The sequence below is a fragment of the Protopterus annectens genome, chromosome 7.part0 (assembly GCF_019279795.1).
Source record: "Protopterus annectens isolate FY-2018-M chromosome 7.part0, PAN1.0, whole genome shotgun sequence".
Taxonomy (NCBI): domain Eukaryota; kingdom Metazoa; phylum Chordata; order Ceratodontiformes; family Protopteridae; genus Protopterus; species Protopterus annectens.
The window spans coordinates 1,076,289,442-1,076,302,957 of NC_056739.1; the positions used below are offsets into that span (position 1 = coordinate 1,076,289,442).

The 13,516-nt window shown below is 37.8% G+C and overlaps 1 protein-coding gene across 1 annotated transcript in view; it reads left to right on the top strand.

Moving 5' to 3' along the window:
• The window catches only part of LOC122806875 (calcium/calmodulin-dependent protein kinase type 1-like), a 1,135,755-nt gene that overhangs the window by 964,234 nt on the left and 158,005 nt on the right, over positions 1 to 13,516 (top strand). Inside the window, exons 6-7 of the mRNA XM_044077647.1 lie at positions 9,908 to 10,034; positions 10,215 to 10,290. Coding sequence (XP_043933582.1) covers positions 9,908 to 10,034; positions 10,215 to 10,290 — 203 coding nt within the window. The remainder of the gene's footprint in view (positions 1 to 9,907; positions 10,035 to 10,214; positions 10,291 to 13,516) is intronic.

The window sequence follows — 13,516 nt, forward strand, 5'->3', positions numbered from 1 at the left end:
TTGGGTGGTAGGAGGAGAGGGTTGTCTGTGTACATGAGGCAATTGCTGCATTGCCTCAAGATGCCTAGATTCATCAGGTAGACAGGAGAAATTACCGGGAGCTGACCCTTAGACATGCCTGGATAGGTGCTTATTTATTAAATACTAAAAACTGTTTTCCTCTAGACAAGTGAAGAAAGTTGAGTGCTGTAGTAATTTGTAGCTTATTTAGTGCTTACAAAATTGTTCTGAACAAGTGCTGAGCTCAAAAAAACAGCTTTGAGTGCTGAAACTAGAAAACTGGCTAGTTCTAAGAAACAAAATTAAGCTAGAAGGCTTGGGGACTCAGAAGCTTACAAATAGTCCTGGATACAGCAAATCTGTATCTGGACTAGACAACTTATAGGAAAGGCAGGAAGCAAGCTTAGAAAATATATATATATATTTTTGTAAAGTGGAAAGGGGAAAGGAGGAGCAAAAGTTAACTGGGTTGACCTTCTCAAATGTTCTCCCTGGAATAGGTAGAATGAGGTAATGACACTAGACTGGGAGGAGTGTCCCATATCAAATTTACAGTAGGGGCGGGCAACTGCAAAGCCTCCAAGTATAAAAACAATACCAAGAGGGAGGGAGGGTGGGAAACAAAAATCAGAACAAACAAACCCAACCAGATGCTTAACAATTGTAGAAAATTCTACTTAATACCTCACACACAGTGAGTAAATAAAAAGTGCTATAAATAACTCAGAAATAAGCAAAAAGCAGGATACTTAATGTCATATATCACAGATTAGTTAGCTCAGAGCCCTTCCTCCGACTTCTTCCGATTAGCTCAGTGTGAAATGGCAGAAACAGTCACAAGTTAACTTCTTAAGTAACAAAGTTGAAACCTGAAACAACTTTAAAAAATGCTTGAAAGAACCAATGAAGTGCTTACTCCAAGGCATAGTCCAGGCAACCCCAGTCAGCCAATGACCACAAACAATTCACTCTCACTGAAATGATATACTGGCTTGGCTAAGCTATGATGGCCTGGGACATGTGCTCAGGCACACAGCCTCTACTAACAAACAACTAGGCCCAAAACACAAGCCTGAATATGGACAATGCTACACTACCAACACTACTTAGGTAGAAAAAAACTGCAGAAATGTTTAAACAGATAAAGGACCAAGGAGACTCTAGAGAATGATTTTAAATGCAAACAAGTTATATGATACACTCCTAGCAGGAAATCAGAACAAACAAACCCAACCAGATGCTAGACTGGGAGGAGTGTCCCATATCAAATTTACAGTAGGGGCGGGCAACTGCAAAGCCTCCAAGTATAAAAACAATACCAAGAGGGAGGGAGGGTGGGAAACAAAAATCAGAACAAACAAACCCAACCAGATGCTTAACAATTGCAGAAAATTCTACTTAATACCTCACACACCATGAGTAAAATAAAAGTGCTATAAATAACTCAGAAATAAGCAAAAAACTGGATACTTAATGTTATATATCACAGATTAGTTAGCTCAGAGCCCTTCCTCCGCCTTCCACCGATTAGCTCAGTAAGATACATAAAATAATAAAGATAACTAAAACTGACAAAAGATAAAACAGGTGTTCAGGAAATGCAGGCAGTACTTTTTGCTACAAAGGACTGTATACACAGATATAAAAACAGTCTGAAGTAGAACATTAAGTAATACCAAGGATCTAAAACAAAACCTGGAATACTTGTATAAAAATTGTATTTACTTACCTTTTTATGTGTTTATTGATAATATTATAGTGGACAGTTAAAGATAACATTTCAGTGTGGATTTAGTATGATGTTAATGGTAATTAAATAGCATTGAGGTTATTTCTGTTTGAGCAGCAGTACATATCTGTATCTAGGGCCTCATTATAAAAACGTTGTTAATCAGCTGAACTAAACATGTATGAGTTTGATTTGCTTGTCCATTAACTTGTATTTGGTTAGAATGACCTGTTCGTGCACACAGTTCTTTTAGGAGATGACCAAGTTCAAGGATATTTGAAGTGATCTCTTCTATTGTTAGCAATTGCAAGACACTTTTGTCTTGGGACAGACCACTTTATTTCTTTTCCTAGATCAGTAATATAGTGAAAATAAATGCAAACACCATTAAATGTGCAATACCTCTAAAAAGTAGTTCAAAATCCATGGCAGGCTGTAGTAGTAAAATTAATTAAATTTCAATCAAGAGACCGAAGAGAATTTATCCTGTTGGTGCATTGTATCAACAAATAAATATTTACTCTGTATCTATTGGCTTTATTATATATGTATATGTATGTATATGCATATTAGGAAACATCACACTGAATGATAGTTTATCAAATGTGCACTGGGTATATACTATTTGTTGAAAGTAGTTTTCTTCAACTGTTGTATTGGTTGAATGTGGGAGCTGTTGAATGTTGCATGTTTTTTCAGGTAAATGTATGTTTTATTGCTAATGCACAAGCTTTCGGATATACTGAAAGTTGTGCTATTGGGCAGTAGGAGTGTATGTGTGTGAGTTTTTATGGGTCAGGGTTAGAGTAAGGACTAGGTGAAGGGATAGATAGTAAGAGTGTGTGTGTGAGTGTTTGTGGATTAGGTTAGCAGGTAGGTGGAAGGAGTATATTTGTTATTTATGTTGTGTGCTTCTTCAAACTGTCTTGTGTAGTGTTAATGTTATGGAAAGGGTTTTCCATAGGTATAGTGCTGGGTTCAGGCTAGGGTGAGGATCAGGATTTTGGTTAGCATGCTAAAATTAGTCCAGTGGTGCAGAGGGGCTTCAGGTATATTCTCAAGTCACTGAAAACCCCATTTGCTCAGTGAAGTGCTGCCATCATCTTGAGCACTAAACTAAAAACACAACAATTTTAACTTTTATTGGGTACTTAAGCAGTTTGGAGCTCAGACAAGGGGTTTGCTTTAAGAGTTTGGAGCTCAGACAAGGGGTTTGCTTAAGCTGTTTGGAGCTCGGAAAGGGGATTCAGTGGTTTTCTTGGTGGGAAGATGTGAAAGTCACCAAATGTTTTACCCATGATGCACTGCACCCTTTCCTCCATGTTATGCAAGCATCGAAGCTATTGATTGCTCACCCAGTAATATATGTTTTACACTTTAAAAGTTTTCTATAAATGAATTTAATTAAGATGGCTGAGCAAACATATATAGGTAAAGTTAGCAATACCTAATGCCAAAAGCGTAAAGAACCAGGTGACCTTGAAAATTTCCTTGACTTGAGAGAAAAATCTGTGCTGTTTCAGAAACTTGGTTCAAAGATCATAAAGGCAAGCCTGCAACTGCAGGGAGTTTCCTCCATTCATTATTGCACACCCTTTAGATCTGGTGGCCATGTACCTATATTTGCAAAAACATGCCCTAAAAGCCAGAAAACAGAATAATATTAATACAGAATTATTACATATTGTTATCATAGTCAGTGACCTAGATTATAACTTTATAGGCTTTTACTGTATAACGTCTGTAGCAGCAACTGAAGACAAAGAATTCCTAGATGTAGTACATGACTTAAAACAAATAACAATGTAAAACTACAAAGTCACTTAACATATCTGTAGAACAGGTGACAATACAGTCTTCTATATAAGCAAGACAGATAGAAGGTTTCGAGACAGAATAAGAGAACACATTTACAACATTAATAATGGGATTAGTACCAATGCTCTGGCAAAACATGTTATACAAAAGGGTACAGGTCATAGCTTTAAGTTTCTAGCTATTGACACTATAACACCTAGTGTAAGAGGGGGAGATGTAAGGAATATAACTGAAACAAGTGAGGTGAGCTGGATTATTAGAATGAGGGCAAACAAGGGTAGTGGACTGAATGATAAACTATCTATTAAACCTGTACTAAAAGCAAGACCCAGAGGGAAAAGATAAATATTGAGACTGTCTACTATAAATATATATTGCACACACACACACACACACACACACACATATATATATATATATATATATATATATATATATATATATATATATACACACTTTTAGCTTATTTATACATGTGGATGTTATGTTTAAATTTTATTCACAATTTTTTATTCTGTTTTATGTATGAATTTCTTAGTACTGTAGCACTTTAGTGTCATGTGATGGTATAAAATGTTTTGATTGGTTGCTGTGTGTTTTTAGAAAATGGAAAGGTTTTTGTCTGATGAAGCAGTAGTGATTACTGCGAAAGCGATCACAATAAACTTGGATTGCTTGAACACTTTGGACTGTTTTGTGCTGTGTAGCTATGTATGCTTAAATCTGTTGCTGTGGTTTGGTTCACATTCCTACTTTTTGCTACAATTTTTTACACTTATATAGTGTTAACTTTGACATTCAGAATCATAATCGAATATGTATATGTATGGGAAATTTAAAAGTAAACTCAAAACCAATAAATTAAACTCTAAAAAGAAATGTAGTCTGAAGTCCTGGAGATGTAAAGTTAATAAATTAGACATAATAAACCAGTGTAGGCGAACATATTTCAGAAGCAATGCCTTAATCTCATAAAACAAGGTCTACCAATGGAACTAGACTGATAACAAAGACAAAAAACTGTCAGAATTATTTCTACAATTATGTTAAGATACTCAAAACAACTACTCCAGCACATAAAGTTATCACTAATCATCAACATGTTCTCTGCAAACAGGAAAATATCAAATAACTAGAGCTACAGCCAAATTTATTAACAATTTTGAAATTCCTACAAATTAGTTTAGATTAGATTAGATTAGTACTAGGCTAACTGACCATGTGGACCATTTTAAGCCTAGCCAATTACCCTGTGTGATAATCAAACCCTGCACCTTGTGTCTGTAAGGTAAACACCTTAACCATTATACCAACCTATGAGTTCCTCATGAAAGTAGGATACATGTCACCATATATTACTGAGCATGTGATTGTAACAGCTTTAAAAAATTAAAAACATTACCTCTTGGGGTTCTGTCAGTAACACTAGCAGTTTCCAGTATTAGGTCAAAAATCACATCTTCAAACCTTTCTGATTATCTTTAACACATTTCTAATAATGGAATGCATTTCAGAATGTGGCAACAAATGGTAATGTTCCCAGTACACAAAGGGGAATCACACTAGACCCAAATTGTTGTAGATCCATAACAATCACACACATGCAGTTCAAAATGATGGAGAAAACCATAAAGGAGATAATTTAAAGGCTTATGGTCCACCTTGACCATTACCACTGACGTTTTTGAAGGGAAAGTCAAGTCTTCAAAATCGGGTACCATTTTCTCATATTACAGATTCATGGAATGAAGGCCTCACAGGGCACATAGCCTACTTGGGCTGTATAGCACACAAATATATTGTCATTAAACTTTGTATGTTAAATATAAATGGGGGAATTACTCAATGGCTCAAATAGCAACTGAATAATAAAATACAATAAAACCATGTGAGGGATGTCTGTTGGATGCTGCCCTTGTGGCAAGAGGTGTTCTACATGGCAAAATAGCTTTGTCCACTACTTGTTGGGAATCCTTTGTTTTTTTCTGATCTTGGTATTCAAAATGAAGAAAGTATGGAGACAACTGCATACCTCATACTATGTCCACATCGCCTGTAAACACTGAAATGCTACAGTAAGTATGACAGAAAATGCATTCCTGTGTGACAACAGTAGCCTCTCTTTCATTGTTAAGAAAAGTAGCATAGTTATGAAAAAATAAACTGAATTTGACTTCAAAGTAGAAGAACAACCACTAAAAACCGGTTACTGTCTTAAGACTGATGGACTTTAGTGGATAACAAATTCATCTTTGAACACAGTGGGGATACAGTATCCAAACTGCTTTTGAACATGCCCCATGATACTGTAAGCCATATGTAGATAAAACAGGAAAGCTATCCCCTACACCTTATTAGTTCACCTCTTTTTGAATATAGAAATACCTACTGCAGTTTTAAAACTAAGCATATAACTGTTTTTTTAAAAAGTCCAAACATTATTGATAAACAAGTTAGAAGAAAAGACATATTCAAAAATATGAGAGGCACATTCTCTGTTCTCAGTGGCATATGCATTCAAAAGGTGTGTCTCTTGTCTTTTTTTCAAAGCAGCGTATACAAGATTAGGTCATTTCATTATAAAAGTTAACAACAGTAGTAAAAATAAGAGGCAGGTGCATTACAGAGTGACTGTACAGACTTTGGGACAGACACCCCACAAAAATTAAAAAAGTACTTCAGCAACCATTTTTAGAAACAAACTTGATATAAGTATAGATGCATTGTAATACACAGAGTAAGAACAGTCCAGCTGTTTGAAGGTCAGTAGTCCATTAACTTAGTAATACAACTGTAAATGTGATAATGCAACCCGTGAACATATTGCAGTTGTATCTGTGTTAAGATCTAATGTCCTGTTAACTTTAACTTTACCTATCAGGCTGTGCAATGGCAACAACAGTGTACCATGCAGGATTCGGCCTTTTGCTGCTGCATTGAAAATTGAAGCATCATTGCTGCATTATCTCCTACTTTCACTGACTCAGTCTCATTGTTCATACAAAGCCACCAGCCCGTGCCTTCCTTTACCAAGCACTAACATTATCAGGCACATGGTCCATCTGTTACTAACTCACGACACAGGTGTACTGAACTCAGATTCACCATCTTCAGAAGCCAACAACTTGTTAAAGAGCATGAAAGAAGGCCTTTAGTGTGTTGTCACCCCAGAACTGAATCTGACGGCATACTGAATTCCAATCCTGTTACATTAGTCCTTCAACAACAAAATGGCAGATCACATTCTAAAGAAGCACGTCCTGTTGTAGAAAGTTAATGGGTTCTTAACCCTTTGTTGCCCACTTGTTTTCTTGCAATTTGTTTACTGATGTAAACTCTCAAAGAATAATTCTCCGACACAACCTACTACCCTGCCTCACTTTCTTCTATCTCTTTCTTGCCCTTCTTTAAACCTTACACCTTCAGGGTCTTTTATTATATTTTGTCTTAGATTAATCTGACTCATAAATTAATTCAGTATGATAACTGGAGGACATTCAAGTAGTAGAGGAAGATGTGTACCTGTGTATTCACACCTGGCTGTGGTATGTCGGTCTCTACAGTTCTAGCAGCAGTAAATAGCATGACATTTCTCTCTGGTCTGACAAGTCTTTCATTGAGTGGTATGTTGTGCAAATGCACACATACAATATAACTATCTTGTAGGCTGTCCTATGTGTGTTCTCTACCACTAATCCCTGTGGGTGTTCTGGAAGGTCCCATACTTGGGTCACTTCTTTTTGCAGTCTTTGCAACTGACATATTGTATGGCAATAGGATGTCTAGGTCAACTGAATGTGCAGGCATGTGTACCATTATCTGTCCTGCAGTAAACATTTCCAGTGTAGGGACAGTCAGCAGTTTAGTTTTGATGATATTTAAAAATGATTAATAGAAACTGGCCTCTACCTGATCTCCCAAAAAGCTAAATATATGCTGTTATCTCCCAAATAACTTCATCCCATTTCAGAGATAGTCTGGCTTCAGTAAACTTTTGTTCTGCAAGTTGGGGATGCTTTTCAAAGCAACTAACCACTGCAGAGCAACTGGAACTGGAACCAGATGCTTTACCACATCTTGCAGCCAAATTCCATAATAAAACCACCCCCTACGACCTCTGCAACCTTTCCCAACTAACTCCCTTATTCTAGACACCCCCTACCAAACTGCAGTGTGCAGCCCATTCCTTCTCCATTCTTGCACCCAAACTCTGCAATCCCTCCTCTCTCACCTAAAATAAGTGTCCACTTTCCTCATGTTCAGATCTCATTTCAAAAAACATTTCCATCAAAAATCTGACTACAAGTGCTTTTCCAGTGGGCACAAAACCTAACTCCCTCCTCACCTGCATCACTTCTACTTTTACCATCTGTTTCTGTTCTCAGCTACTGCTTCCCTCTCATGTTTACTACTAAAATGAATTCACTCTTGTTTTTCTACTTTGTTAGCAATATCGACATATTTTATCAATTGTCCATGGAACTGTCTACCTTGATTGCTCTGTTTGTGATTTTTTTCTGTTTTTTGTGAATTTTTGCACATGGGCTCTGCCTGCAAATAGTCTATACCGATCTGTTTTTTTGGCTTGGTAAATAAACAAACTAAATCACTCTCCAGAAACAAAGGAATTACTGCTGGCACAAACTAAGAAACTGCATTGGTAGGGATTTCCTGTAGACCATGGTGATTGATAAGTTCAACATCTGAGAATTGAACCCCATTAGTGGAGTCCTCATGGAACTGGGAGTCTGGGAGAGTAGATTGGAACTGGTTTGGTTTGACAAATAGCATCCCTCATTTCAGCTTAGAGATTAAATCAAGTGCTTCTCCTTTATTTGGCTTGCTTAGTTACATATCCTTGCTTTTTTGGGGGACTGGAAGTTGATGGTGGTGTGGTTGGGGAAATACAGGGTATTAATTATTATAACTGCAGTTATGTCTTTTTCTTCTAACTTTTTTAGTTCATCTTTCATTTTTTCTTGTAAGAAATAGAATCTCCTGATGTAGTTGTACACTAGTACTGACTGTTTTGTATGACATATGTCATGATTGTTTTCGATGGTTAGTATCTTCAAATAAACTAATGGGCATAGCTTATGTTTTTTTTTAACTTCTTTTTACACCATGTGTGTTTTGTTTTATTGTATGCATGTTGCAGCTAATGCCTTTAAAGTAGGGTAACCCAGGACATGTTGTTTAACCTGTTTCTTGTTCATTTCACTTTAATGTCAAATAAAAAAATGTTAGTGAAAATAGTTCCTTTGAATTATTTATAGATATTGGGTCAACAATCAATAATTGTGTTTCATTTAATCCACACAATTTTTGAAATCCAAAACATGTAAAATCTTGTGATGTTACTAATCAAAAGAGCAATACTCTCAAGTCTGCAGAACACAAATAATGCAAAAATGTATATAACTTATTTTTGCAAGGGGTGTAAGCCCCCTTGCACCTCCTGGATATGGGGGCATGCCTCCACCCCCCCCCCAAAATGTATATACTGACTCTGAGATCACACAAACTCGAGGAGGGGAAGAAAGTGAGGGAAACACACCACTAACCGTCTTGCTATTCTCTGAGTCTAGCTCACTGGCAGTCTTTCAGTATGACGATTTGAGTGTCAACCAGTTGGTCCAGTAACAAAGAGTAGGACTCACATAGACATTTTTCATGTCTTTCTTAATGCTGGTAATGGTTTTAATTCTATGAAAATGGCATAGTTGGCTATGGTTACTGATGTTTTCAGTTAACATTATTTCTCTGTGATTCTGTAAGTCTGGTAATGATTTTAATTCCATAAAAATGGCATAGTTGGCTATGGTTACTGATGTTTTCAGTTAACATTATTTCTCTGTGATTCTGTAAGTCAGCTGGCACTCATGGTTTAGTGGCTGGTTGATTTAATTTAATGTATGTTGTGTATACACAGAATCAGATGTTATTACTTTGCTCACTGCCAGCTGATGAATTTGTCTCATTTTTCTGCAAGAATGTAAGCTTTCTCCACCAAGCCTTTCTTATTTACCTTTTTATGTCTTGTGATGGTTTGTGGTTTTTCTTATATCTGTTTTTCTGAAGTTAATGGTTATACTTCTTGCAAACTTTGTAAAATGGTTCTGCTTGTTTTTCTTTTCTGGTGCATATAAACATGTTATTTGTCATTTGAAGCTGATATCTTAAAATTACTACATCTGCCTGGTTAACAAAGCAAACAAAAATATTTCTCCAAAGTCCACTATTTATCTTCTGTGTATTGGTTTAGTTTGTTTTTTGTGTTTTGCTTTTTCATTGGCTTATGTTGTAGAATGGGATTGGACTTGTGTTGTGGGTAAAATGTCTTGTTTTGTTTGCTTTTAGCCTGAGAACCTACTCTACTACAGTATAGATGAAGATTCCAAGATTATGATCAGTGACTTTGGATTATCAAAAATAGAAGGCTCTGGAAGTGTCATGTCAACAGCCTGTGGTACACCTGGATATGTTGGTAAGGGACTACATTCTTCTTCATTAAATTTCAGTTCAGTAACACCGCACCTCATCCAGAGGAAAAAGTTGTGTGGTAAAATCAAAGTGTTTAATGTCTGTTGCTATAGCTTGAAATCATTCCGTTATATTTTGTTTTGTATAAATCTGAAACAGTAAGTATATCTCTTTATCTTTACAGCACCTGAAGTGTTGGCACAGAAACCTTACAGCAAAGCAGTGGACTGTTGGTCTATTGGAGTGATTGCCTACATTCTGTAAGTGAAAATGCCACATCAGTCATGTACTGTTTTTGACATAAAGGACCAGAGTGTTTGTAGCAATGAGGAGTGTTTTGTAATCTCTCTGAGGAAGTTCTTGGCTTAATAAAGCACAGAGCAAAATCACTAAATTTATTTTGTTTGTTCCTGGCTCTTTAGTAGTGCTTGTTTTTGGTTTGTAAGTGTTTCTTAGCACTAAGTTGGTGACTTCCATCACTTTGGTTTGGTTAAATTATGAGTAAAGCAAATCAGCCAGTCATTTCATAAGTCAACAAAAAAGATGCCCAACAAATATGTAAGATAAACAAATGCATTTCAAACAGTCAAATTACTGAACACCCAAAACCCCAAAAGTACAAAAGGTCAAGAAAATGAAAACAGTTTCCTTTGTGGTTTGAAAACCAAAACCCTACCACAACATTCAGACTTATTTGTCTGAAGACTGGTAGTGTTACACAAAGGGTTTTGCTAACCCTCAACCTAATCCTACACCTACCTTAGAGGAGCCCTTGCCATAACACTACTACTACTTCTGTGCAAGATAGTTCAGACACACAATATATGTATTATGTGTATGTGTGTGTGTGTGTGTGTGTGTGTGTGTGTGTGTGTGTGTGTGTGTGTGTGTGTGTGTGTGTATATATATATATATATATATATATATATATATATATATATATATATATACATATATATATACAATCACACACACTGGATCCAGGATCCACTCTGGACTGGATCTTAGCCTCTCACCCAAATAAGATATCACACTCTGATATCCTACCAGATACCATGAGTGACCATCTCCCAGCTTTCATTCTCCGAGCTACCCACTCCTCCCCTCATCAACACCATTATACCTATACTCGTAATCTCAAAAACTTCAACCCTTTTATATTCTCAGAAACACTTAAACGAACAAACTGGGACAATCTAAAATCTATTCCCCTAGATAAAGCCATAGATTTCTTTAATACAACCTTCCTAGATATTCTAAATGCCCAAGCCCCTCCTAGAACAAAGCGAATAAAACCTTACTCTGCCCCATGGCTAACTAAAGACACTAAATCACTTATGCAACAAAGAGACAAGACCTGGAAACTTTACCATCAGAAAAAACTCCCTGACACCCTCCTGAAATATAAGCAGCTCCGTAACCTAACCAAAAAGCTTATTACAAAAGACAAAAAATCCTACTACATTAAACTTCAGTCTACCCATTCAAATAACCCTAAACAATTCTGGAACTCCATCAACTCTCTTCTGCACCCAGGTACAAAAAACAATCCTTGTCCTGATAATAATAAAACAGGCACAGAAATTGCAACCCTATTCAACTCCTTCTTTACCAACTCCATAGCTGAACTCACTAAGACCTTCCCCAATAACATCTCCTCCCCTCCACTCAACCCTACCTTCCCTTCCTCCATCCAATCTCCCTCTCCCACCCCTCCCCCTATTTTCCATCTAAAACCCATCTCTATCTCTCACATCAAAAAGCTTCTCACCAAACTCAAGCCTTGCTCCAATGCCCCTGACAATATCCCCTCACACTTTCTAAAGCTTCTCACTAAACTCAAGCCTTGCTCCAATGCCCCTGACAATATCCCCTCACACTTTCTAAAGCTTCTCACCGAACTCAAGCCTTGCTCCAATGCCCCAGACAATATCCCCTCACACTTTCTAAAGCTTCTCACTAAACTCAAGCCTTGCTCCAATGCCCCTGACAATATCCCCTCACACTTTCTAAAGCTTCTCACTAAACTCAAGCCATGCTCCAATGCCCCTGACAATATCCCCTCACACTTTCTAAAGCTTCTCACTAAACTCAAGCCTTGCTCCAATGCCCCTGACAATATCCCCTCACACTTTCTAAAGCTTCTCATTAAACTCAAGCCTTGCTCCAATGCCCCTGACAATATCCCCTCACACTTTCTAAAGCTTCTCACCAAACTCAAGCCTTGCTCCAATGCCCCTGACAATATCCCCTCACACTTTCTAAAGCTTCTCACTAAACTCAAGCCTTGCTCCAATGCCCCTGACAATATCCCCTCACTCTTTCTAAAGCTTCTCACTAAACTCAAGCCTTGCTCCAATGCCCCTGACAATATCCCCTCACACTTTCTAAAGCTTCTCACTAAACTCAAGCCTTGCTCCAATGCCCCTGACAATATCCCTCACACTTTCTAAAGCTTCACTAAACTCAAGCGCTTCTCACCAAACTCAAGCCTTGCTCCAATGCCCCTGACAATATCCCCTCACACTTTCTAAAGCTTCTCACTAAACTCAAGCCTTGCTCCAATGCCCTGACAATATCCCCTCACACTTTCTAAAGTTTCTCACTAAACTCAAGCCTTGCTCCAATGCCCTGACAATATCCCTCACACTTTCTAAAGCTTCTCACTAAACTCAAGCCTTGCTCCAATGCCCCTGACAATATCCCTCACACTTTCTAAAGCTTGCAATAAACTCAAGCCTTGCTCCAATGCCCCTGACAATATCCCCTCACACTTTCTAAAGCTTGCACTAAACTCAAGCCTTGCTCCAATGCCCCTGACAATATCCCCTCACACTTTCTAAAGCTTCTCACTAAACTCAAGCCTTGCTCCAATGCCCCTGACAATATCCCCTCACACTTTCTAAAGCTTGCACTAAACTCAAGCCTTGCTCCAATGCCCCTGACAATATCCCCTCACTCTTTCTAAAGCTTCTCACCAAACTCAAGCCTTGCTCCAATGCCCCTGACAATATCCCCTCACACTTTCTAAAGCTTGCACCAAACTCAAGCCTTGCTCCAATGCCCCTGACAATATCCCCTCACACTTTCTAAAGCTTGCACTAAACACAAGCCTTGCTCCAATGCCCCTGACAATATCCCCTCACACTTTCTAAAGCTTGCTGCAGATGCCATTGCCATCCCCATTAGCATTCTCATTAACCCATCCATTCATGAATCTTACGTCCCCAAATTGTGGCATGCTGCCTATATCCTACCTCTTCACAAAGGAGGCAAAAACAATAACATCTCTAATTTCCGTCCAATAGCCATTCTCTCCCCAATATCAAAAAGTCTAGAAAAATGCATCCACCAACAACTTATGCCCTTCCTCATCAGTAACCACCTCCTTACCCCTACTCAACATGGCTTCCGCCCCAGCCATAGTACAATAACTGCTCTCCTCTCATTTTTAGACATAGTAAACCATGCTCGGGACTCAGGAGA